Raw genomic sequence first — 27930 nt, forward strand, 5'->3', positions numbered from 1 at the left:
AATGTATCCAGGGGCCAGTCTGACACTGAGCTAAACCATGGGGTAGTAAGTATAATGAAATAAGATTGTTGTGTAAGTGATGATCGACTCCCTAACATTCACTACATAGAAGATAACTAATAGGAAGGCTAGCATGTCTTACTGCTTATCATTAAAATGTTTCTTAATGGAGACTGCCAATTTGAAAGGTAAGACTGTTGAAGAGCATTAACGATGCAATAAATTCTGTGACTGTGTATTTCACAGAGACCTATCCTAGATGATCATTCTGGAGCCTAGAGATACCAATAAGTCATCAAGAAATAAAGGCCCTTTTTACTATTTGAGACTGTGATAGTTGAAAATTACTGCAGAGAGATTCCAGTTTCATCAATTTTTATAAAGATGTTTAAGGGACCAAGAGTTTCTGTTTAACTCAGGGAAGGAGTGACCTTTTCTGTCCAAAGGTCGACTCTACCATGGTGATGAAGGCACTAGGTCATGGATCTTCTCTCAACTACTGTAAATTCACCCATTTTAACGATGCAAAAATACAAATGATAAAAGGAAGGAAGAGTATTAGTGATTCCATTTCATTGAACTACTACTCCTTATGAATACCGTGGGACCACAGAAGCCAGCTCCGATTTATTTCTATCCAGCACAGAAAATGCTGCATGTATCAAAGACACGTAGATAAGTGTCTGTGAAAGAGTCCAAGAACTCCTCCTTTGTGGCACGTCAGTAGCATTGTTCATTCCTTCATCTCTACACTGATACGCCTGTGAAATGTTTGACCAAAGCTGCAACTGATTCCAGCCCCTATTCTGCTGGTAACAAGGATGACTGGGAGCCCTTCTAAATGACCTCCCTACATTTTATATCAGATTAATTTCCTCAAACACTACTTCAAGTAGGTTACCATCTTTCTTAGAATCTGCACTAACGCCACAGTACTGATAGGAGGAAACTGTAATTACTCAGACTTAGGAGATTTCTAAAATGTGTCCCAAATCTTTCAGGGGATTCTCATCTCCTGAGAGTTCCCCAAATGACTTTTGCAGACACAGCTGGTTTACTTGCTAACCTCCAAACATGTCTTGTGTATTTTCCATTTGCACTTTGCTCACCCTAGTCTATCCAACAAGAAAATTGCATCCTAGCGACTCTCACTAAATATTTTCCACGGACTCAGTAAAATCCACACTCTTCTAAAATTGTCCCGTCCTGAACTACCTTTCATTCCTTTGAGATCCTTTTCAAGTTCCTTAGTTGTTCTAAAGTATAATTTAAAATTTTAACATGACTGAGCTTTTCATAATTTAACACCTTAAAACTTTAATCTCCTTGAAGAAAAAAAGCCCATTTAACTCTTTTTCACGTTTCCACTCCACCCAAGTATGTTGTGTATAGTACTCAGCAAATATTTTATGATTTGACTCTACTCTTACTTAATCAACCGTGAGAAAAGGAAGGAAACCAGATTGCCAAGCACGAACCGTGACCTTTCTTAGCACCACATTTCACAGAAAACTGGTCAAATTTGGTGGTTGTCTTTTTAAATACAGATGGGCAATCTTTCTTGTTGGTGTACCTGGATTTAAATGTGCCATTTTTCCTTTATCAGATATATGATTTGCAAATAGTTTCTCCCAACTTGTGGCTTGTCTTTCTTTTCTTAAAGGTATCTTCTAATAAAATCCTATATCAATTTAAAAAAATAATAATAAGGGGCGCCTGGGTGGCTCAGTGGGTTAAGCCGCTGCCTTCGGCTCAGGTCATGATCCCAGGTCCGCATGGGGCTTTCTGCTCAGCGGGGAGCCTGCTTCCTCCTCTCTCTCTGCCTGCCTCTCTGCTTACTTGTGATTTCTCTCTGTCAAATAAATACATAAAATCTTTAAAAAAAATAATAATAATAATAATATGTGCCATTTTACCATAGGTTTTTTAATTGAATCATGTGTTCTATGTTTGCTTTCTCTTTTTTTGGTTTTCCTTTGTGCTTCCATATCCCCATCCAAGAGCCGTGCTACACCCTTCTTAACCTGTTCTTCCAGCGCTTCCCTGAGCAGCCGCGCCACTTAAGTGCACTGTTAACGGGTGCTATTGTCCTTCTCAATGCAAAGACCCTGAACACTTAAACTCTACTGACCCCCTATAGCAGGTTGTTATTTTCCAGAAACGAATTCGCAGTCTTTCCATTCTGCATGCTCTTCTAGTAGCTTGCCACTCCACCCGCAAAAGCTGAAGTCTACTTCTCCCCACTTGCATTCGGGCAGATCTTTGGGATGGCCTCAGCAAATAAAATGCTGCAGGTGTCCTGGGGCTTGGCCTCTCGAATCTGCAATTAACCCCAGAGGCAAACAAATGTTAGACTTTTCTGGATGCTCCTCTCTCCTAGACTCTATGACCTGGTGAGCTCTTTCATACCTTCAAGCAAGTGGATTCACATTTTTCTAGAGATTTTAGTTTTCCTATATGAAAGCTGGCTCAAATTTCCTAGTCTGCCACTACCATCCGCAGAAAGCGTTGGTCAGAGGCACCTGAGTGGCTCAGTCGGTTAAGCCTCCAACCCTTGCCTTCAGCTCAGATCATGATCTCAGGGTCATGAGATGGAACCCCACATCAGGCTCCCTGCTCAGCACAGAGTCTGCCTGGTATTTTCTCTGTTTCTCTTAAATAAATACATAAATAAATTAAAAAATAAAATCTTAAAAAAATAAGGCAAGCAAGCTTTGGTCAGATGATTGACATTGGAGCCTATCTTTATAGAGGGTGCATGTATACCACACAGAGATGATTTTGTTGGGTATTAACTTTCACCCTTGCCCCTATCAATATTATCTGTGTTTGTATTTGCACTCATAACAAATAGCATTTTAGGCTTTTTGCATGTTTCTTGGTTATTTCTACATTAAATTTATGCATCTTATAGCTGACAGATTACTGACTTACTTGAATATACTCTACTATATTGCTAGTATTACTAGCAATGCCACTGTTTTTTGTTTTGTTTGCAGATTAGAAGAAACACCAAGATTCTCAACCTGTACCTATGATGGATGTTAATTATCTGGAACTAATATCAGGCCAAAATTCTTCAAATAATATTCTGGAAATCATGGGGTTGAAGTCAACATCATTACAACTTCCTGCATGTGATGAGGCTAAGAAGCCTATTGAAACCAAATGTCTCTCAGAGTCCACAGTCTCTCATGCTTATGTCTGGTGGTGGGTATTGTGGAGGGCACGTATTGCATGGAGCACTGGGCGTGGTACCTAAACAAGGAATCCTGGAACACTGGAAAAATAAAATAAAATTAAAAAACAAGAACAGACACAGAAACAAAAACAAAAACCAGAAGTCAATGTGAATAAAGCAAAAAGTGAATGAAGCCCCTGAAGGTCCATTCATGCTGTAGCAAATGCTAAGAATTCATTCTTTATTATGATAATTAGTATTGCATTGCATGTATCTCTATATACACCACATTTTCTTTTACCCATCCATCCACCCACTAATGGACATTTAGGTTGTGTCTGTATCTTAGCTACAGTAAATAATGCTGCAACGAATGCAGGGTATGTAGGGCTTTCTGACTCTGTATTTTCATTTTCTTGGGTAGATACCCAGAAGTGCAATTGCTGGGTTGCATGGTAGCTCTATTTTTAGTCTTTTAAGGAACCTCTATACTGTTTTTCATAGTGGCTGCACTAATTTATACTCCCACCAACAATGCACAAGTGTTCCCTTTTCTCCACATCTTCATCAACACTCTTTTTTTTTATAATAGCCAGTCTGACAGGTGTAAGGTGATAGCTCATTGTCATTTGCTTGCATTTCCCTGATGATTAGTGATGTTGAGTATCTTTTCATATGTCTGTTGGCCGTCTGTACGTCTTCTTTAGAAAAATGTCTATTCAGCTTCTCTGCCCATTTTAATCAGATTACTTGTTTTTTGTTTTTTGTTTTTTTTTACTGAGTTGTATGAGTTCTTTATATCTTTTGGATAATAATCCCCTATCAGAGATATAATTTGAAAATACCGCCTCCCATTCAACAGGTTGCCTTTTCATTTTGTTGATGGTTCCTCAATGTGCAGAAACATTTTGGTTTGATGTTGTACCATTTGTTTACTTTCCCTTTTGTTTCCCTTGCTTTTAGGGTCAGAGCCAAAAAAAAAAAAAATTGCTAAAACCAATGTCAAGGAGTTTACCACCTATGTTTTCTTCTAGGAATTTTATGGTTTCAGGTCTTAAATTCAAATCTTTAATGCATTTTAAGTTGATTTTGGTATACGTTCTAAGATAGTGGTCCAGTTTAATTCTTTGGCATATAAATGTCTAGTTTTCCCAGAACCACTTATTAAAGAGACAGTCTCTTTCCCCCTTATATATTCTTGCCTCCTATCTCATAAATTAATTCACCATATATGCATAGGTTTATTTCTAGGCTCTCTATTCTATACCATGCATCTATGTCTGTTTATATACCAATACAAAATTATTTTGATTACTATAGCTTTGTAGTATAGCTTTGGATTCAGGGAGCATAATACCTCTAGCTTTTTCTTTATCGAGAATGGTTTTGGCTATTTGAGGTCTTTTGTGGTTCCATAAAAATTTTAAAATTATTTGTTCTAGTTCTGTAAAAAATGCCACTGGAATTTTGACAGGAATTACATTGAATCTGTAGATTGTTTTGGATTGTTTGGACATTTTAACAGTATTCATTCTTCCAGTCCATGAATATGGAAGATCTTTTTATTTGTGTCTTCTTCAACTTCTTTCATCAGGGTTTTATAGTTTTCCATGTACAGATCTTTTACCTTTTTAGTTAAATTTATCCCTAGGCATTCTACTGTTTTCAATGCAATTGTAAATGGGGTTGTTTTCTTGATTTCTTTCTGATTTCTTACTACTGTACAGAAACCACAGATTTCTGTACATTAATTTTGAATCCTGCTACTTTACTGAATTAATGTATTACTTCTAACAATTTTTGGTGGAGTCTCTAGGGATTTTTATATATGGTATCATGTCATCTGCAAATAGGAACATTTTCCTTCTCTTTTAAATTTGTATGCCTTTTTCTTGTCTAATTGCTGTGCCTAGGACTTCCAATACTATGTTGAATAAAAGTGGAAATAGTGGGCATCCTTGTCTTGTTTCTGATCTTAAGAAAAGCTTCCAGCTGTGGGTTTATCATATATGGTCTTAATTATGTTGAAGTATGTTTCCCATTCACCCACTTTGTGGAGAGTTTTTTTTTTTTTAATCATAAATAGATGTTGAATTTTGACAAATGCTTCTTTGGCATCTACTGAGATGATTACATGATTTTTATCTTTCATTATGTTGATATGGTGTTTCACATTAATTGGATGTTGAACCATCCTAGATCCCTGCAATAAATCCTATGTGATCACAGAGTAATATTTTTAGCGTATTTTAACACATTGTTGAATTCAGCTGCTAATATTTTGTTAAGGATTTTTACTTCTATCTTCATCAGAGATACTGACTTGTAATTAATTCTCTTCTTTCTCTTTCTCTCTCTCTCTACCCCCTTCTGTTTTGCTTTGCTTTTTTTCCCACAGTCTTTATCTGGTTTTGCTAACAGGGTCATACAAGCCTGATAAAATGAGTTTGGATGCAATCCCTCCTCTTCAGTTTTTGGGAATAGTTTGGGAAGAATAGGCATTAAATCTTCCTTGAATGTTTGGTGGAATTCACCAGAGAAGCCATCTAGTCCTGGATGTTTGTTGGGAGTTGTTAAAATAATGAATCAATCTCCTTACTAGTAATTCATCTACTCAGATTTTCTATTTCATCATATTTCAGTCTTGAAAGACTTTACATTTCTAGGAATTTATCTATTTCTTCTAGGCTGTCCAATTTGTTGGCATATAATTGTTTATAACAGTATCTTAGGATCCTTTGTATTTCTGTTGTTATCAGTTACTAACTTCTCTTTATTTCTGACTTTATTTGAGCCCTCTTTTTTTTTCTTGGTGAGTCTAGCTAAAGGTTTGATAATTTTGTTTACCTTTTCAAAGAACCAGTTTTTTTTTTAATTTTTTTTCAGTGTTCCAAAATTCATTGTTTATGCACTACACCCATGCTCCATGCAATATGTGCCCTCCATAATACCCAACAGGCTCACCCCACCCCTCACCTCCTCCTCAAAAACCCTGTTTGTTTCTCAGAGTCCACAGTCTCTCATGGATTGTCTCCCCCTCCGATTTCCCCCAACTCACTTCTCCACTCCATCTCCCAATGTCTTCCGTGTTATTCCTTATGCTCCATGAGTAAGTGAAACCATATGATAATTGACTCTCTCTGCTTGACTTATTTCACTCAGCATAATCTCCTCCAGTTCCATCCATGTTACAAAAGTTGGGTATTCATCCTTTCTGATGGAGGCATAATACTCCATAGTATATGTGGACCATATCTTCTTTATCCATTCGTCTGTTGAAGGGCATCTTGGTTATTTTCACAGTTTAGCGATTGTGGCCATTGCTGCTATGAACGTTGGGGTACAGGTGGCCCTTCTTTTCACTACATCTGTATCTTTGGGGTAAATACCCAGTAGTGCAATTGCAGGGTCATAGGGCAGCTCTATTTTTAATTTCTTAAGGAATCTCCACACTGTTTTCCAAAGTGGCTGCACCAACTTGCATTCCTACCAACAGTGTAAGAGGGTTCCCCTTTCCAACACTTGTTGTTTACTGTCTTGTTAATTCTGGCCATTCTTACTGGTGTAAGGTGGCATCTCAATGTGGTTTTGAAAATCTCCCTGATGGTTAATGATGATGAACATTTTTTTCATATGCCTTTAGCCATTTGTATGTCTTCTTTGGAGAAGTGCTGTTCATGTCTTCTGCCCATTTTTTGACCTGATTATCTGTTTTGTGTGTGTTGAGTTTGAGGAGTTCTTTATAGATCTTGGATATCAACCCTTTGTCTGTAGTGTCATTTGTGAATATCTTCTCCCATTCCATGGGTTGTTTTTTGTTTTGTTGACTGTTTCCTTTGCTGTGCAGAAGCTTTTGATCTTGATGAAGTCCCAAAAGTTCATTTTCGCTTTTGTTTCCTTTGCCTTTGGAGACATGTCTTGAAAGACGTTGCTGTGGCCAATGTCAAGAGGCTACTGCCTATGTCTTCCTCTAAGATTTTGATAGATTCCTGTCTCACATTGAGGTTTTTTATCCATTTTGAGTTTATCTTTGTGTATGCTGTAAGAGAATGGTCAAGTTTCATTTTTCTACACATAGCTGTCCAATTTGCCCAGCACCATTTATTGAAGGGACTGCCTTTTTTCCACTGTATATTTTTTCCTGCTTTACCCCAGATTATTTGATCATAGAGTTGTGGGTCCATATCTGGGCTCTCTATTCTGTTCCACTTGTCTATGTGTCTGTTTTTGTGCCAGTACCATGCTGTCTTGGTGATCACAGCTTTGTAGTAAAGCTTGAAATCAAGTAACGTGATGCCCCAGCTTTGTTTTTGTTCTTCAACATTTCCTTAGCAATTCGGGGTCTCTTCTGGTTCCATACAAATTTTAAGATTGTTTTCCAGTGCTTTGAAAAATGCTGGTGGAATTTTGATCGGGATGGCATTGAAAGTGTAGACTGCTCTAGGCACTATAGACATTTTAACAATTTTGTTCTTCTGATCCATGAGCATGCAACACTTTTCCATCTTTTTGTGTCTTCTTCAATTTCTTTCATGAGTGTTCTGTAGTTCCTCAAGTACAGATCCTTTACCTCTTTGGTTAGGTTTATTCCCAGGTATCTTATGGTTCTTGGTGCTATAGTAAATGGAATCCATTCTCTAATTTCTCTATTTTTTTATTGTTAGTGTATAAGAAAGCAACTGATTTCTGTACATTGACTTTGTATCCTGCCACATTACTGAACTGCTGTAAGAATTCTAGTAGTTTGGGGCTGGAGTCTTTTGGGTTTTCCATATAAAGGATCATGTCAGCTGAAAAGAGAGAGAGTTTGACTTCTTCTTTGCCAATTTGTATACCTTTTATCTCTTTTTGTTGTCTGATTGCTGTTGCTAGGACTTCTAGTAATATGTTGAACAACAGTGTCGAGAGTAGGCATCCTTGCCGTGTTCCTGATCTCAAAGGGAAGGCTGTCAGCTTTTCCCCACTGAGGATGATATTCACTGTGGGTTTTTCATAGATATTATGAAGTTGAGGGATGTTTGCTCTGTCCCTATACTTTGAATTGTTTTAATCAGGAACAGATGCTGTATCTTGTCAAATGCTTTTTCTGCATCAACTGAAAGGACCATGTGGCTCTTCTCTCTTCTCTTACTGATTTGTTCTATCACACTGATTGATTTGTGAATGTTGAACCATGCTTGCATCCCATATAAATTCCACCCGGTCCTGGTGGATGATCTTTTTAATGTACTGTTGGATCCTATTAGCTAGGATCTTGTTGAGAATCTTGGCATCCATATTCATCAGGGATATTGGTCTGAAATTTTCCTTTTTGATGGGGTCTTTGCCTGGTTTGGGGATCAGGGTAATGCTGGTTTCATAAAAAGAGTCTGGAAGTTTTCCTTCTGTTTCTTTTGAAACAGCTTCAGGAGAATAGGTATTATTTCTTCTTTGAATGTTTGGTGGAATTCCCCAGGGAATCCATCAGGTCCTGGGCTCTTGTTTTTTGGGAGGTTTTTGATCACTGCTTCAATCTCGTTACTAGATATTGGTCTATTCAGGTTGTCAATTTCTTCCCGATTCAGTTTTGGAAGTTTATAGGTTTCCAGGAATGCACCCATTCTGTCTAGGTTGCTTAACTTACTGGAATATAACTGTTGATAATAATTTGTGATGATTGTTTCTATTTCCTTGGTGTTAGTCATGATCTCTCCCTTTTCATTCATAATTTTATTAATTTGGGTCCTCTTTTCTTTTGGATTAGTTTGATCAATGGTTTATTGATCTTATTGATTTTTTTCAAAAAACAAAACAGCTTCTAGTTTCGTTGATATGTTCTCTAGTATCTCTAGTTTCTATCTCATCAATCTCTGCTCTAATCTTGATTATTTCCCTTCCTGTGTGTGGGGTTGGCTTAATTTGTTGTTGATTCTCCAGCTCTTTAAGGTGTAAAGACAGCTGGTATATTCTGGATTTTTCAATTTTTTTCAGGGAGGCTTGGATGGTTATGTATTTCCCCCTTAGGACCACTTTTGCCATATCCCATAGTTTTGGACGGAAGTGTCTTTATTCTCATTGGTTTCCATGAATTAAGTTCTTCCTTGATTTCCTGGTTAATCCAAACATTCTTTTTTTTTTTAAGATTTTATTTTTTTATTTGACAGAGATAGAGAGAGAGCACAACAAGGCAGAACAGTAGGCAGAGGGAGAGGGGGAAGCAGGCTCCGTGCTGAGCAGGGAACCTGATGCAGGGCTTGATCCCAGGACCCTGAGATCATGACCCAGGCCAAAGGCAGAGGCTCACCCAGGCACCCCGAATCCAAACATTCTTAAGCAGGGTGGTCTTTAGCTTCCAAGTGTTTGAATTCCTTGCAACCTTCTTCTTGTGGTTGAGTTCCAGTTTCAAAGCATTTTGATCTGAGAATATGCAGGGAATAATCTCAATCTTTTGATATCAGTTGAGCCCTGATGTGTGACCCAGTATGTGGTCTATTCTGGAGAAAGTTCCATGTGCATTCAAGAAGAATGACTACTCTGTTGTTTTAGGGTGGAATATTCTGTATGTATCAGATGAAGTCCATCTGGTCCAATATGTCATTCAACACTCTTGTTTCTTTATTGATTTTCTGCTTGGATGATCTGTCTGTTACTGAGAGCACCATGTTAAAATCCCCTACTATTAATGTATTCATATCAATAGGACTCTTTATCTTGATTGACAGTTGTCTTATGTAGTTGGCTGCTCCCGTACTGGGGGCATAAATATTTACAATTGTTAGATCTTCTTGGTGGACAGATCCTTTAAGAATGATGTAGTGTCCTTCTTTATCTCTGACTACAGTCTTTAGTTTAAAATCTAATTTAACTGATATGAGAATCGCTATCCCAGCTTTCATTTGAGGCCCATTGGCATGAAAGATGCTTCCCCATCCCTTCACTTTCAGTCTGGATGTATCCTTAGCTTCCAAATGAAGAAACAGCTCTTAATTTCACTGATCTTTCCTATTGTCTTTCAGTCTCTATTTCATGTATATCCACTCTGATCTTTATTATTTCCTTCCTTCCACTACCTTTTGAATTTGTTGTCTTTTTTCTAGTTCCTCAGGCCTAAAGTTAAATTGAGATTTCTCTTCTTCCTTGAGATAGGCCTTTATTGCTATAAACTTCCCTTTGAGGACGACTTTTGCTATTCTCCCACTGATTTTTCATATTACTTTTTCATTTGTCTCTATGCATTTTTTAATTTCTCCTTTGATTTTGTCAAGGACTTAGTAGTTTTCAGTAAATAGTTTAATCTCTTCCTATTTGTCATTTTTCCAGTTTTCTTCTTGTAACTGATTTCTAGTTTCATACCACTGTGGTCAGAAAAGATGCTTGATATAATTTGTCTTCTTGAATTTACTGAGACTTATTTTGTTGTCTAACATGGGATCGGTCCTGGAGAATGCTCTATGAGCACTTGAGAAGAATGTGTATTCTGCTGTTTGGGGATATAGTGTTCTGTATGTATCTATTAAGTCCATCTGGTCTACTCTGCTAAGGCCAGTGTTTCCTTATTAATTTTCTGTCTGGATGATCTATTCATTAATGTAAATGGGGTGTCAAAATTCCCTACTACTATTGTATTGCTGCCAATTTCCCCCTTCAAGTTTTTAATATTTGTTTTATGTATTTTGGTGCTTCTCTGTTGGGTGCATATATATTTAGAAATGTTGTATCTTCTTGCTGGATTGACCCTTTATTATTATATAGTTCCTCTTTGTCTTTTGTTATAGTCTCTGTTTTAAAGTCTGTTTTGTCTGATATGATTAGAGCTATCCAGCTTTCTCTCCATTTCCAATTGCATGGAGTATCTTTTCCCATCCCTTCACTTTCTTTTTTTAATTTTATTTTTTCAGTGTTCCAAGATTCATTGTTTATGCACCACACCCAGTGCTCCATGCAATACGTGCCCTCCTTAATATCCACCACCAGGCTCACCCATCCCCCCACCCCCCTCCCTTCCCAAACCTTCAATTTGTTTCTGAGTCCACCTTCACTTTCTTTTTTTTTTTTTTTTAAGATTTTATTTATTTATTTGACAGAGAGAGAGATCACAAGTAGGCAGACAGAGAGAGGGGAAGCAGGTTCCAGGCTGAGCAGAGAGCCCAATGCAGGACTCCATCCCAGGACCCTGAGATCATGACCTGAGCCAAAGGCAGAGGCTTAACCCACTGAGCCACCCAGGTGCCCCACACCTTCACTTATAATATGTGTGTGTCCTTGGTTTATTCAGGTTGAGCAAGTCTCCTGTAGGCAGTTTACAAAACATTTTTTCTTTTACTTTTTATTTTTTTTATTTTTTTTATTTATTTTTTATTTTTTTTATCTTTTTATCTTTTACTTTTTAAATTCATTCAGCCACTCGATGTCTATTGATTGGAGAATTTAGTCTATTTACATTTAAAGTAGTTATTACTAGGAATATACTTATTATCATCTTGTTCATTTTTCCCCCCAGGCTATTTTTGTACTTTCTCTGTGTTCCTATCTTCTCTTTCTTCCTGTCTTCCCTTGTCGTTTGATGACTTTCTTTAGCATTATGCTTAGATTCTTTACTCATTTTCTTTTGTGTATTTACTCTAAGTTTTTGTTTTGTGGTTATCATAAGATTCACATATATTATCCTACTTATATAATAGTCTGAGTTGATAGCAACCTAAATTTGAACACATCCCCAAAACTACATTCTTACTTCTACCATTTTACCTTTTTTGATGTCACTTTTTACATTGTTTTTATTTCATATATCCCTTAATTACTGTAGTTTTAGTTAATTTTACTACTTTTGTCATTTTGCCTTCTTGGTAGCTTTATAAGTGATTAATCTACTACCTTTACTATATATTTACTTTTGACAGTGAGATTTTTACTTTTTAAAGATTTTATTTACTTATTTGAGAGAGAGACTCTGAGCATGAGCAGTGGGGAGGGGCCAAAGGAGAGGGACGATCCCAGGCTCAATCCCAGACTCCAGAAACATAACCTGAGTTGAAGGCAGATGCTTAAATAACTGAGCTACCCAGGAGCCCCAAGATTTTTACTTCTGCATGCTCTATTAGTGCCATTTCTTTTCAAAGCTTAAAAAAGTCCTTTTTATATTTCTTATAAAACTGGTTTAGTAGTGCTGAACTCCTTCAGCTTTTGCTTTTCTAGAAAACTCTTAATCTCTCCATCAAATCTGAATGATAACCATGGTAGGTCCAGAATCCTTAGTTGGAAGTTTTTTCCTTTCAGAACTTTGAAGATGTCATGCCACTCCCTTCTGACCTGCATTTCTGAGAAATCTGCTGAAACCCTTACAGGCTTCCCTTGTGTGTAACAATCTACTTTACTCTTGCTGCTTTTAAGATTTTCTCTTTAAATTTGACCTTTTAATTTTAATGGTCTTGATGTAGCTGTCTTTGGGTTCTTACTTAGAACTCATGGCTTCCTGGACCTGAATGAATATTTGTTTCCTTCCCTAGTTTAGAGAAATTTGCAGTCATTAATTCTTCAAGTAAGTTTTCTGCCTCATTCTCTCTCGTCTCCTTCTGCAATCTCTACATGAAAATGTAATTCTGCTTGATGTTGTTCCAGAGGTCCCTCAAGTTATCTTTATTAATTATTTTTCTGGGGAACTCTGTCAGGACCCCTGTCACTCTTGAGAGCTTTTTCTTTATTTCCAGTCAATAAACTTCTATCACTTTACTAAAATAAAATAAAATAAAATAAAATAATTTTTCTTTCAGTTGCTGTGAGTTCCATTCCTGTCCTTCTACTTCACTGATCCACCCTTCTGTTTCACCCAGTCTGCTGTGGAACGCATCTAGTGTACTTTCCAGCTCAGTTAGTATATTCTTCCGCTCTGTGCCTTCTGTTCGGTACTTTATTATGTTTTTAATCTCTCCACTGAAGCTCTCGCTATGTTCATTCTTTTTCTCCTGAGGTTGTTGAGCATCTTTATGACCATTACTTTAAATTCTTTATCAGGTGGGTTATTTATGTCTGTATCACTGTGATCTTCTTCTGATGTTTTGTCTTGTTCTTACATTTGAAACCTATTTGTTTCCCCATTTTGCTTGACTCTCTTGTGTTTCTGTGCATTCAGTAAGACAGCAACCTCTCTCAGCCTGAATGCTCATCTTGTGAAGGTGATAATCCTTCTCATTCAAACTTCTCCTAGTTCTTGGTTGTCTCTCAAGCCTTTGTAGTGGTCTAAACTGCTTGGTTTATTCTTGATATGCCCCCATTGTTGAGAGTGTGCCAAGACCTGTCATCAGTGACCCAAGGGGAAGAATCTCATTTATCTCATTTACTATCTAATTTACCATCTAGTTTATACATATATCCTAGTCTCTCTGGCCTCTACACCAGAGATCTGAAGGTGTCCCCTGAGTGACAGTTGCAAAAATTGGGGCTCCAGATGAGTGACTTTGGGGAAGTCTTGTTAACATGTAGTGAGGCCAAAGGGATACACAAGGACGGTGTCTCCCTACTTATGGTTCCTGGGAGCACCTCCTTAGGCTCCAGATGTGTGGAGAGCCTGGAGCCTGTCCCTCAGGCTGAAGCTCCAGGCTAAATAAATGAGCATTTTCATAGGAAGACTGAGGCTGTGTCAGTGTGCTGTCTGTGCAGTGCCCTGGGGGTGGGAGCTGGCTAAGAACTGGAAGGCAGCTGGAAAGTGGAAGTGGCAGGGCACATTCACTGGTCTCAAGAAGGTAGTGTGGAAATGTCTTGACTGCGTATGCCTGTGTGTTTCAGAAACACAGTGGGAGAGTGCCTTGTCAGTGTGTGTGCACAGCTAAGAACACTGTGGCCATTACGGTTCAGCAGCTGCAGCCAGAGGTTAGCAGACTGTCCCAACTGCCCACACCTCCAGCCTTTCACCAGGATGTGAGAGCACTCCATGACCACTTGTGCTTGCCCACTCCAGCCACAAAATCGGAGAACACTGCAATCACCTGTACTCTCCGGCCTAAGCAAGGACTTCTCACCCCAATCCATCCCAACAAAGTGGTGGGAGGATGCTGTGTCCAAACTCGCCAACCTGCACTAGCAAGCTATGTAGACAGTGCAACTATGGCATCCACACGCATCTCTGTTTCTGGAGAGAATCTCAACTGCCCCTCCAGCCAATGCCCTCCGACCAGCAAATGGATCGCTCTCACATATAGTCTAGGAAATTTCCAACTGCTGTTTGTTCGTTAGGTCTGGGAGCAAACTGGACTGCATGCAAACACTCTAAGAGGGGAATCTCAGTTTCTTCTAGAACTTTAGGAGCCCCAGACCTCTGTTGGTTTTCCAAGCCAGACTTTCAAGGTGCTCCTCTTTCTAGCGCAAGTCCCAGAAGTCAAGGTGCCGATGTGGAACACCAACCATCTTGTGAACATGGTGTGACCACCAACTTCAGGAGAAGCACGTGTCTGTGGAGATCCCTTTTTATATCAATAAGCTGGGGTGGGGGGTTGGTTTGTAAGACTCTGCCTCTGTCTGTTTCAATGATGTCCTTTTATCCCTTGTTGTGGAGAAGCAGTTCACCTAGTTTCAAGATCTTTTCCAGAGAGAAATAATCCATATGGTGCTTTGAGTTTTGTAAGTCCATGGGAGGAAGAGAGTTCAGGATTTTCCTACACTATCACCTTTGACCCCTTTCACCTTAAGAGGCATTAGGATCATTGAATCTTTAAAGGGGTAATAAAATCCTTCATGAGATTATCTGGGCCTTGTTCTTTTTTTCTGTTCATTTTCTTGATTTTCTTCTTCAAAGTTTTTTTACTGTATTTGTGTTGAAGTTCAGCCTATGTGCTATCCATCGTATCCTCTTCAGGCTTTAAAATCTTTTTTTTTTTTTTTTAAACTTTCCTGTTTATATCGTATCCTTCTATTAAGTTGTAATCTGTTAGTTTGTTTCTTTCCTGGGTTTGTCTTCAATTTCCGAATCCTGAATCCTTTGTAGGTGTTAGCAGCTCTCATTGAAATCTTCCTTTCTACAATAGGGAGGTCCCTCAAAAAGTTGAAAATGGAGCTAACCTACAACCCAGCAATTGTACTACTAGGGATTTACCCCAAAGACACAAATGCAGTGAGATCTGAAGGGACACTTGCCCCCATAATGTTCATAGCAGCAATGTCCACAATAGCCAAACTATGGAAAGAGCCCAAATGTCCACCAACATATGAATTGATGAAGAAAATGTGGGATGTGTGTGTCCACACACACACACAATGGAAGACCACTCAACCATCAAAAAAATTGAAATCTTGCCATTTGCAACAATGTGGGTGGAACTAGAGGGCATTATGCTAAGTGAAATAAGTCAATCAGAGAAAGATAATTACCATATGATCTCATTGATATGTGGGATTTAAGAAACAAAACATGATCACAGGGGAAGAGAGAAAAAAATGAAACAAGACAAAATCAGAGAAGGAGACAAACCATAAAAGGCTCTTAACCATAGGAAACAAACTGAGGGTTCCTGGAGGGAAAAGGGGTGGGGGGATGGGGTAACTGGGTGACGGACATTAAGGAGGGCATGTGATGTGATAAGCACTGGGCGTTATATGAAACTGAAGAATCACTGAGTTCTACTTCTGAAACTAGTAATACACTACATGTTGTTTTTAAATTGGAAAAAAAAAAAAGAAAGGGGGGAAAAAGGAAAAATCCTCCATTCTTCACTCACTTCATTTCTGCTATTTCTTTCTGTCCTAATATATGCTGCTGTTTCTTCCCCATTCTACCATTTTCTTAAAATTTTAAGCTCATTTTGAACTACTGAGTTACAGTTTTCATCGGTTCGGGGACAGGTCTGTCTGTGAACTCTCATTGGCTGTAGGAATATTGTTTGGCTCCTACTCTCTCTCATCTTCTGAAAACTTTGCATGGGATTTGACTGAGATGTTCTGTCACTTACTGTTTGGGACGAAGAATGTCTGCCTCTACTTTCAAAGGGAGGGAAAAGCCAGAGGATCTTACTGTATTTTATTTTTTTTTAACTTCAGAGCCATCAGATGCCATTACACGCACCCACAACTGGGATTCTGTTCCCAGTTTCTGCCGCTCTTTTCAGACGAAACGGTCATGCTCCGTAGGAAGCACTTTTTGGCAGTTTGGGGGCTCCTTCGTGCCGGGGGATGTTACTAGCCTGCTTGTTCCCCTCCACTTCTTTTAGTGCAGATGCTGACGTCACGCAGGTCTACTAATGATGGCAGTGTGTCCCTACAAGCTGATTATAACTGGGGGCTAGGGGAATATTCTGTTTTGAAGATGGTTTCTGTGGGTCTTTGGTTTTGCATTCTAGTTGTTTTGCTGCTATTTATAGCATTCAGCAAGGTTGAAAAGCTCTATCATTGTCCCTACCATCATCCCCAAGCTATTTGTGAACTGTCACTCATCTAACAAGAGTCCTAAGAAAAATGTGAGGGTAAAAAAAAACAGACAAAATTAATTAGTTGAGTTCAGAGAAGTGTACCACTTACATCTGGCTTATTGGCTGTGTTATAATATCCAGGAAGGAATCTAAAACTTCTTTTGGAAGAGCAAATGCTTTTATCTAAATAGGAAAGTACTCTAGGAATTATCTGTTTAACCAAATTCAACCACTGGGATGTCATCTTGGTAATGACTAATTTCATAGTCCTCCTTTTGTATTATCTTTATAATTTCTAGGAAAAATGACATAATTCATGAGACCACAATAAAAACACAAACAGGGATTCTGATATGTTCTGTCTTAAAAGTGAAACAAAAGTAAGCAAAGGCTCATCAGGAATTCAAAAGAGTTTCACACACAAACTAAAAACTTCAGATTCTAGTGTTTGAAAAAAGAGTAAGGTTCCTTTTTTACTACCTCTCAACTGAAACATGTTCCAGCAACATCCTACGTAATCCAGAGCAGAGTCCTACTGATTTAAGTGCTATCCAGCCACGCTGAGGTGATGTTACTCTAATTTTTCATTTCTCCCTTTTACATTATTGTTGAAAGGTTTTTAAAAGGACACCTAATAGTTCCATTTGAGAAAAGTTCTCCCTTTTTTACACCCACTTAAATGACTTTTCACATACTATGTAGTGTTGCCTTTTTAAACCTAACACTATATTAACACGTAAAAAAATTGTTTTCACAGCTGTCATTTTAATAACAGTATTTCTTTTACTGAGTTCCTTTAAAGAGCACTAAGTAGCTGTCACAATAGGCAACCCAGTGGCCAAATCGGAATTAATTATTAAAGCAACACCAAACAAACGAATGAGCCAGTGTCATGTATGATCTCTATGTATCCTACAAGTAATAACATTAATTCATGTTCAAAGCAGAGAATATAAATAAATTCAGAACCAGAGTTCTACCTTCACATTATAAGTGGTATCCAAAGGACCAAGGATTACAAGGACCCTGGGGATTAAAGACACAAGGCGGGGGGGGAGCGCCTGGGGGGTTCAGCAGGTTGAATGTCTGCCTTTAGCTGAGGTCATGAACTCAGGGCTCTGGGATCGAGTCCCGAGTCAGACTCTCTACTCAGCAGGGAGTCTGCTTGAGGATTCTCTCTCTTCCTCCGCCCCCTCCACCATCACATGCATGCTCTAATAAATAAAAATTTGTAACTCTATCCTTTTAGACAGTGTTTATCCATTGCTTATAAAGTCCAAAATAGGTGTTACTAATGGGTTGGCAACAGTCCTACAAGAGATGCTTCAGGGGCCTATAGTTGCCCCCATTTAGTGCTGAAAGGCACAATTCACAATAAATAAACTATACTCCTGAGTATTTATGTACAAATAAGACCGTAACCATCATTATGAAGTACGGACTCCGAGTATGAGCAAGAGGAAAAGAAACACCCTGGCCACTCTGTATACACACTATGGCAAAACATAAGTGAAAGAATTAAACTATGAATGAATTGGAACAAGGCAAGCAAACTACAAAGAATGTACTTAGAAGAAAGTTCACACAAAAGAAAGGACTTTCTATAAATTGCTTCTTGAGAAACTTGACAAAAATCTGAATGTCTAAAACTCAAAAACAAGATGATTTTAAAAAAGAAACAGCTAAGGAGATCACTCACAGCTATAACAACGTCAGCAAGCAGGGGGACAAAAAGAACGAACAAAATCACTACAGAATCAATCAATCAATAAGAAACAGCAGGAAACAGATGAGGCAAGCCTGAAGAAAAAAATCAGACAGACTTTATGCCCATTTACTCGGATGACACCAAACATGAATTTGGATCAACTCAAAGGAATGCAGAGTACTAAAAACAGCAAATACTGGAATAAATATAAAACCAACTTCTCATTAAAAATACTTTAAAATAGAAGTAGGTATTTAAAGCAAACATAGTAACAAGGTATCCTGTGGATGATGACAGACACAGGAGTAAAATGTAAGACAACAAAGAATAAGATGAGAGACATTGAAGAATTAAGTTTTATGGTTCTTACAATGTGATGTGGCATATTTTGGGTGGACAAACTCTTAGGGTGGCCTCTGTTATGTTCTGATGGTGGTCTTCCTTGAGTGACCCCAGCCCTTGGGTGTGGGCAGAACCCGTGACCCCATGGCAATAGGTATATGTAATTTCATGTGATGATGTCACTGTGTTGTATAAGATGTCAGGGGCCAATGTGCCATCATCTCCTTCCTTCCTGCTGTTGTGAGGAAAGCAAGGGGCCATGGTGGGGAACCCCCCATGCTAAGGGACAGCTGATGCCCTATAGTAGCATGGGGCAGCTGGCAAAATGGACACTCTAAGTCCTTGTGGCAAGGAAATGAATAATGCAAACAACCACATGGATGGGGGAAATGGATCCTTTCCCAGTTCAGGCTCCACACGAGTCAAGCTGTATCCCAACTCCTAACCCACAGAAGCTGTGAGATGTGTGGTTTTAAGAGGGTAGGTTTGTGGTACCTGCTACACAGTAATAAAAAGTGAGTATTACTGCTATGATGTTTTGGCTCATCTCTATCATCTTGCTGTTTGTTTTCCATTTGTCCCACCTGTACTTTGTTTCCTTCACCTGCCTCCATTTAGGTCAAATACTATTTTATATTCCATTTTATCTTCTTTGTTGGCTTACTGCTACAAATCTCTATTTGCTCAATTTTTTATCTTAGGGTCTGCTTTACAGTTCATAACTACATCTTTATCACAGCCCATGTTCAAGTCCTCCTGTACCGCTTCAAGTCTGTATGGCAAGCTTACAAAATCTACCTCCATTTCCCCCATCCCACCTCTCTGCTATTATTCTCATTTACTTGGTCTTCACATATTATAAGCTGCACACTGTTTTTCTTCACACAATAAAATATCTTTAATTTGAGCTTTGTTCTGCATGCAGGAAACAGCTTGATTCCTCTGCCTCTTGTGCTCAAGATTGGTATGTCAAGGCTGGGTCAGGACTACGGCTTGAGATAATTATTCTATGCTCCACACTACCACTATGGGTCTTGCCCATCCTGGTCAGTCTTGAAACCATCTGTTCCTGCTCGTGGAGGATGTGACTTTGAATCCTCTTGGGTGTGTCGTATTTGCCTGGTCTCAGGGAGCCTTCATGCTTGCACGTGATCTCCTCTCATAACCTGCCCTGCTATTTTGGTCCCCCCAGACTCACAGCTCTACTTGCTCAACGCTCTGCCTGGATTGTTCCATAAGCTCTGCCTGGAGTCCCACAGCTTGCACCGTAAGATGAGATCTCTCTCGGAGCAACAGCACAGGGCCATCACGGGACTCGTCTCACTTATTTCCCGTCACTTCGGAATCATTATACTTTCGTACCTGATAACCAGGTCTTAAAAACCATTATTTCGGGTATATTGTCTGCTTTCTGGTCATTTCAGGCAGGAAGATAATGTGGTTACTTTGTCTTTGCTGGAAGCATCAGTCTTCAGCTCTTCATGAAAAAGAAAGGCTGACTCAGTGTTGAACCAAGAGTACACAGAGCGGAGCAAAAAGCCCCATGGAATCCCCCTCCCCCCGCCCAAGAAGCAGGACCACAGCCCTTATCAAGCAACTGGCAACATACTGCGTGACCTAATTTTAGAACTAGTGAACAGTGACTGCATGTGCCTCAAATTCTCCATCATGTGCCTACCAGTTATTGTCTGCTTCTTACTACAGTATGTTTGGTGTGTGTGTGTGTGTGTGTGTAAGGGGTGCAGATCATTTGTCTCTTAAGTTCATGACTCTTCAGAATGAAGCCCTGAGGAGCCTCATCTCTGTCTGAGCCTTGGGTAGATGGGATCCTGAATCTCAAGCCTAAGCCTAGTGCCCTACTGGGATAAGACTTCCTTGGGAGGAGGATCTGAATATATTTTTAATGTGAGAGAAGAGTAAATTTGCAGCCAGAGGGTAGACTATGGTGGATTAAATGTGGCCACACTACTCCCATCAAGAGTAAGAGTTAAGACACTTCTTGTGGAAGGCAGATGGGCTATGTGACAGCTGTGACAAACAAAATACAGCCAAATGAAGCTGTGCTGATTTCCAATCCCAGGGCCTAAGACAGTGGCACCTTCTACCTCTTGTGTCTTGGAATCATCCTTTGGGACAGAAATCAGAAGACTTATAGGAAGCCCAACTACACTAAATTGGCGGATGAGAAGAGGGTGTCAGCAGCCTGTCCCAAGCTCTTCCAGTGATTCTAGTCCAGGCACCAGACTTGGGAGTGGAGGACCACTTCAACTACTCGAGCTCCAGCACACACTGTACGAAGAGCAGAGGCCCTACACATATGATCCCCAGTCATCTCCAAATGTCTGAGCCATTCCAGCTGAGGCCCCACAAACACCATGAAGCAGAGGCGAAGCATTCCGCTAAGCCCGAATCCAATTCCTCACCTCTAAAACTACAAGATACAATAAAGTAGTTGTGATAAGTAACTGGAACAGGAGGAAAATCGGGAGTTCAGTATGCATATCCTTCTTACAGATAACATGCAGTAGAGGTCAACTTGATATTTAGATATAGGATTCTGGAGCTCACTGAAGAGGTCCAAAATGAAGACGTAAATTTGGGAGATATCTTACTTGTCTTGTTCCACTTTTCCTTTCTCCACAGCACTTACCACTTCTGACAGTTTCTGGATAAATTTATTTAGCACATCTAATGTTTACTATCTATCTTCTCTGATACAATGTAAACTCCTCAAAGAAGGAATTTTTGTTTTATTCACTAATGTATTCCTTGCACACAGAACAGTAACTGGCATACAGAAAACAAATATTTGTTGGATAAATGAACTAACCTAAAAATGGTGTCTAATACCATTTTAATGATGGCATTACCTTGAGAGAGAGACAGTGGATAGAGAAAAGAATTGAGGATGGGCATTTCCACTTAGTGGCTGAGAAAATGAAGATGAACCAGCGAAGGAGGCTGGTAGGAGGCCACCAGTCAGGAATCAGGAGAAATAAGAGACAGTGCTCTAGAAACAAGGAGGTGCCTCAAGTCCATCAGCGTTGCTGACAGAGCTGGGGGAACACAGAGCAGTTGTCACGTGATCTGCCCGTGGGGAAGGTACACGGAGGATGTCTTAGTAGAATGGGCAGGAGGAAGTCTAACTGAGAACAGGGGGAGAATGGAAGGAAAAGACACAGATATCATTGAAATGAGTTCTGCTGTTGACTGGAGAAATATGGCTAGGGGGGATATGATGCCAGAGTTTGTTGTTGTAAAATATATTTTTATGTTAAAAGGAATAATCTTCCAGAGAGGGAAAAGCCTAATAACACAGGGAGAGTAGGGCCAATGGAGTAGGTGTGAAGGGATGAAATCCAGAACATAAATGAGTGGACCAGACTAGATAAGAAAAACAAAATAATTTATGTTGCCCGAGGAAAAGTAGAGTACACAGGCACAGATGCAGGTATGCTGAGAGATGTGGTTGGAAATCTCTTTGATGTGGTTCTGTTTTCTCAGTAAAATAGGAAGCAAAGTCCTCCACTCAGCCAGGAGATGTGAAATAGTCCCTCAGCATGCACTCCGCTACATTTGGCACATACCCTGCATTAGGACTTCTCATGCTTTGGGGGAAATACCTGGTAGTGCAATGCTGGGTCATAGGGTAGCTCTGTTTTCAACTTTTTAAAAAAAAGTTCATTTATTTATTTGACAGAGACAGTGAGGGAGGGAACACAAGCAGGGGAGTGGGAGAAGCAGCAGCAGGCTCCCCGCTGAGCAGGGAGCCTGATGTGGGGCTCGATAACAGGACCCTGAGACCATGACCTGAGCTGAAGGCAAACACTTAATGACTGAGCCACCTAGGTGCCCCTATTTTCAACTTCCTGAGGAACCTCCATACTGTTCTCCAGAGTGGCTGCACCAGCTTGCATTCCCACCAACAGTGTAAGAGGCTCCCCTTTGTCCATATCCTCACCAGCATCTATTGTTTCCTGACTTGTTAATTTTAGCCATTCTGACTGGTGTGAGGTACTATCTCTCTGTGGTTTTGATTTGTATTTCCCTGATGCCCAGTGATGTGGGGCATTTTTTTCATGTGTCTGTTGGCCATCTGGATGTCTTCTTTGGAGAAGCGTCTGTTCATGTCCTCTGCCCATTTCTTGATTGGATTATTTGTTCTTTGGGTGTTGAGTTTGCTAAGTTCTTTATAGATTTTAGATACTCGCCCTTTATCTGATATATCATTTGCAAATATTTCCTCCCATTCTGTCCGTTCTTTTGGTTTTGTCGACAGGTTCCTTTGCTGTGCAGAAGCACTTTATCTTGATGAAGTCCCAGAAGTTCATTTTCCCTTTTGTTTCCCTTGCCTTTGGAGACATGTTTTAAAAGAAGTTGCTGCAGCTGAGGTTGAAGAGGTTGCTGCCTGTGTTTTCCTCATGGATTTTGATGGATTCCTGTCTCACATTGAGGTCTCTCATTCATTTGGAGTCTATTTTTGTGTGCGGTGTAAGGAAATGGTCCAGTTTCATTTTTCTGCATGCGGCTGTCCAATTTTCTCAACCCCATTTGTTGAAGACTGCCTTTCTTCCATTGGATGTTCTTTCTTGCTTTGTTGAAGATTAGTTGACCATACAAATGTAGTGATCCAAAGAGGCAAATGAACCCCAATGTTTATAGCAGTAATGTCCACAGTAGCTAAACTACAGAAAGACCCCAGATGTCCACAGGCAGATGAATGGATAAAGAAGATGTGGTACATATATACAATGGAATACTATGCAGCCATCAAAAGAAATGAGATCTTGCCATTTTCAATGACGTGGATGGAACTAGAGGGTATTATATGCTGAGCAAAATAAGTCAGAGAAAGACAATTTTCTTATGATCTCACTGATACGTGGAATTTAAAAACTGAGGGTTTTGGAAGAGAGGGGGGTGGAGAGATGGGTGAGCCCGGTGATGGGTATTAAGGAGAGCGCAGATTACATGAAGCACTGGGTGTTTTACACAAATGATGAATCATGGAACACTGTATGAAAAACTGTATGGTGACTAACATAATAAAAAAAAAATTAAAGAATCATGAAATTTCTTTCTTTTAAATTAAAAAAAAAAAAGAAACAATAGGATCATAGGGGAAGAGAGGAAAAAATGAAACAAGACAAACCAGAGAGGGAGACAAACTATAAGAGACTCTTAATCTCAGGAAATAAACTGAGGATTGCTGGGAGATGGGGGGTAGGGAGAGGGTGGTTGGGTTACGGACATTGGGGAGGGTATGTGCTATGGTAAGTGCTATGAACTGTGTAAGACTGATGAACCACAGACCTGTACACTTGGGGCAAATAATACATTATGTGTTAATTAACTGAATTTAAATTTAAAAGGGGGGGAGAACTTCTCTTGTGCTGACATTATTTATGTACGTTTCTCCTTCTCCACTAGACTATACCATAAAGGAGGGGAAGTACTTTTCATTCCTGCGCTACCAGCACAAAACAAAGTGCCTTGCAAACAACTGTTAACTCACAGATTAAATAAATAAACGTTATACATTCCTCTAAGGCCCTGCAGTAAAGCTCAAGAATCTGGAAACAGCAGTAAAGACAACACTAGTAAGTATCTATCTGATAATTATAATTAAATTCAACTTGCAAATATTGAGAAATGGAAACCATTAAACTTCAACTTACATGTGAAATTTTAAAACTATAGTTGGGACATAAACACTTTTTAACACACCCAGGAAAGAGCCTGATGCCGATGCTGAAAAGACCCGCAGGGAGTTAGCAGTTACTCCGCAGTACGCACCACACTGACTCTAGGTCATCAACATTTCATGACCAGATGTCAACGGTCAGCTCCGAAACCCAGTACCTTTGAAAACCGGTCATAACAGAAATATCTTCCATGTTAAAAAAAACAGGTGCACTCTTACAGCACGGTCATATTTTATAAGTACATGGCTTCCTCCTGACGCCAAGTGTGAGAACAAAGGAAAAATGAAGCAGCTCAGATCAAGTGCAGGGCAACACACGGGGCTCTGGACATTTAGAATTCTCTCGTTACTTACGATTTTGTAATAATACAACCCCAAAGTGACGGCTTGGCTTAAATTCTTAACTTTCAAAACCCAAATAATTGTGTTATTTGGAACAATTACCTTTTAAAATTCCCAAATTCAAAGATGTTATTTAAAAATCCAGAAATAAAAACAAATCATGAACACATTATGCTTCACTGAATTCTTTATTATTCCTGGGACATTCTTTTTCCTTTAATAAAATAGAAGAGCCATGATGACTGGTAGAAAAGTAAGAGCCTTTCTATAAGATGCTGTGAAACGAAATTGCAATTACTATTGAATATGCCAATTTGGTTTAAAATATTTAAGAGAATTCAGACAACAGTCTTCACAACCTTGAAGTAGACCCACTTCCCTCTGAACCAATGATCTGCTACAACTCCCAGATAATTGTTCATAAAAGTCTTTCCACATCTTCGACTGCACAGTTCAGAACACAAGACGTAGCAGGTACAGAAGAGGAACGTGGGCGGGGCCCCCCTGCCCAGTCGCTACAGTGCAGTCTGCGGCACAAGGCAGACAGGAAACACGACCCAGTGATGCGTGCGTGTCTGAGACCCAGCGCGCGACTTTTTCTCTCTCTGGCCGTAAGGTCAGCAGTGTAGTTAGAGACAATGGAAATAAAACTGAAAGGAATCTGAAGAAGAAATTTAAAAAATCAAAGGTATGACTCAACATTTTTTACTTTTGGTGAAGTCGAATGGTTTCCACCACTGAGCAAACTGCAGGGCTTTCTTCCTCTGATCCTCAAAGCTTTCCCGGATCCCTTTCCTCCAGAGTCTTGGTTCTATATCCAGCATCCCACCAATGATTTCCTTGTAAAGAATGAGAAAAATACAGACGCAGGTCTGAAAACAGAAGGAAACTATTTCTGTTTATTCTGCTACTAAACAGTAGTTCTCTGTGAGGATGTTCAAATTTTATATACATATTAGTTTCAGGCAAAAAAAAAAATCTTATCTTCCAGTATGGAGGTTCCTCAAAAAGCTAAAAATAGAAATACCCTACAAACTAGCAATAGCACTACTAGGCATTTACCCAAAAGATACAAAATTACAGATTCGAAGGGGCACATGCACCCTGATGTTCACAGCAGCATTATCAACAGGAGCCAAACTATGGAAGCAGCCCAAGCATCCACCGACTAAGGAATGGGTAAAGAAGATGCAGTCTACACACACACACACACACACACACACACACACACACACACACAGTGGAATATTACTCAGTCATAAAAAGAATGAAAATGAAATCTTGCCACTCGCAATAACATGGATAGAACCGGAGAGTATAATGCTAAGGGAAATAAGTCAGTCAGAGAGAGACAAATACTGTACGATTTCACTCAGATGTGGAATTTAAGACACAAATGAACACGGGGGGAAAAACAGAGAAGTAAACCAAGAAACAGACTCTTAACTAGAAAGAACCAGCTGATGGGGAGGTGGCAGGGAGGTGGGGGACACAGGTGATGGGGATGAAGGAGCGCATCTGAGGTGCTGAGCAGCGGGTGTCGTATGCAGGTGCTGAGTCACTGAATTCTACAGATGAAACTAATTTTGCACTGTATGTTAATTAGCTGGAATTTAAATAAAAACTTGGAGGAAAAAAATCCTCGTTTTCAATTAGTTCTAACGACGCAAACCGTCTAATTCTATGAGTGCTAGCTGTGTCTCCTGTCACGTAATGTGTCCATTTTGTTGTCTGTTAGTACATCCGCCAGAGAGGAGCACAGGGCAGAAAGAGAGGGTGGAATCTGCTTATTTGGGTCCTTCCGAGCTGTTCTGGGAAAGGTGTGGAAAGAAGGTAACCAACACGCAGCAACTATGAACTGTGCTGTTGGACCGCAGGCCAAGCTCAGGCTCAAGTTCTCTCTGCCACCCCGTATATTTATAAGCAAGCTTCTTCCACTATTTTTTTGAAGATTTTATTTATTTATTTGAGAGAGAGAATGAGCATGAGAGGGGAGAAGGTCAGAGGGAGGAGCAGACTCCCCATGGAGCTGGGAGCCCGATTCGGGACTCGATCCCAGGACTCTGGGATCATGACCTGAGCTGAAGTCATTCGCTTAACCAACTGAGCCACCCAGGCACCCTCTTCCACTATTAGCTGGAGATCTTTTATCAGGAAACAAAATCATACTTTAACTAATCTAAATAAATTAAGAATGAAAAATTATAAATCACCTTCATTTAAAAGTCACATTCCAAAGCCCTGTAAGAAATGGATTTTCATTAGTCTGCTTATTATCCTGCATGATTTCCTCATGATTCTCCTCCTGTGCTGTTAGCTACAGAAATAAACACGACTTAGGCTTGTGGGTATCCATGCACACAAGGGTATGGGGGAGACATGTAATGCGTAAGGGCGACACAGGAAAACGCTGGACTCACGGTTAAATTCTGCACGTTCGGTCTCCTACAGGGCTGTGTGGTGAGATCTTGGACAACATTTTAACACTGTTTACCAGGAGGACCTACCGTGTTCAAGCGAGTACCAAGTACCGCAGGGGATGCCAAGAGAACTGGCATACAGCTACGTGCCTTCCGAGAACTGAGCCCAGAATGGGGGGCTGAGGAAGAAAAGCCAAACTACGCACAGAACCATCTTAGAAAGCAGATGAGGTAAACACCAAAGCAGACTATATGGAGACTCAAAAACAGAGGAGTCTATTTTTGGGTAATTCAGAAAAAGCTTCATGGAAAAGGAAACCTTCTTCACTGACAAACAAAGGGACCAGTGGAGACAGTAATTTCTGGAAAACATGAGCAGAAAGACCTGAGCTACACTTGATTAAAAAGGCACTTCTGGAACTATGATTTGCTCAGACTGTATTACTCCTTCAGCGGTCACATGATCTTCATTCCAGTCCCTGATACAAACTTACACACTTCCCAGATACTCAGCAGGCCCTGAACATACGGGCTGCACCCCGCAGGGCGCTGTGCCGTGACGACAAGTACTGGCAGTCTAGAGCGACACTCGCACACCGGCCCGGGTACCTGGGAATGGAGTGAGACAATGTGTATATTCTTCTCTTCTCAGACCACAAGGCACTTCGCTACGCATGAGGGGGTCGACTGCAACCACGAACGAGAGGAGCTTGCACCCCTGGTTCTGTCTGAAGCTCAGCCTCTTCATCCGTAAGGTGACCAGAGCGACAGCAGCTCCAGAACGGAGTGCTCTGAACAGAACGCGCTCACCAGCAGCTCTCTGTGAGCGTGGATGGTTGTCACCCTTCCTGGCACAAGGC

The 27930-nt window shown here is 39.9% G+C and overlaps 1 protein-coding gene across 4 annotated transcripts in view; it reads right to left on the reverse strand.

Moving 5' to 3' along the window:
• Nucleotides 1-2166: 2166 nt before the first annotated feature.
• CWF19L2 (CWF19 like cell cycle control factor 2) overlaps nt 2167-27930 on the reverse strand; it is a 154967-nt gene continuing 129203 nt past the window's right edge. For 2 of the 4 annotated variants that reach the window (XM_047691938.1, XM_047691942.1), the window contains exon 18: nt 24820-25522. In XM_047691938.1, coding sequence (XP_047547894.1) covers nt 25346-25522 — 177 coding nt within the window. In that variant the 3' untranslated portion in view covers nt 24820-25345. Of the gene's footprint in view, nt 2321-24819; nt 25523-27930 lie in introns of those variants that run through there. The other 2 variants (XM_047691941.1, XM_047691939.1) reach the window with 2 other exon arrangements.

The sequence above is a fragment of the Lutra lutra genome, chromosome 10 (genome assembly GCF_902655055.1).
Source record: "Lutra lutra chromosome 10, mLutLut1.2, whole genome shotgun sequence".
Classification (NCBI taxonomy): domain Eukaryota; kingdom Metazoa; phylum Chordata; class Mammalia; order Carnivora; family Mustelidae; genus Lutra; species Lutra lutra.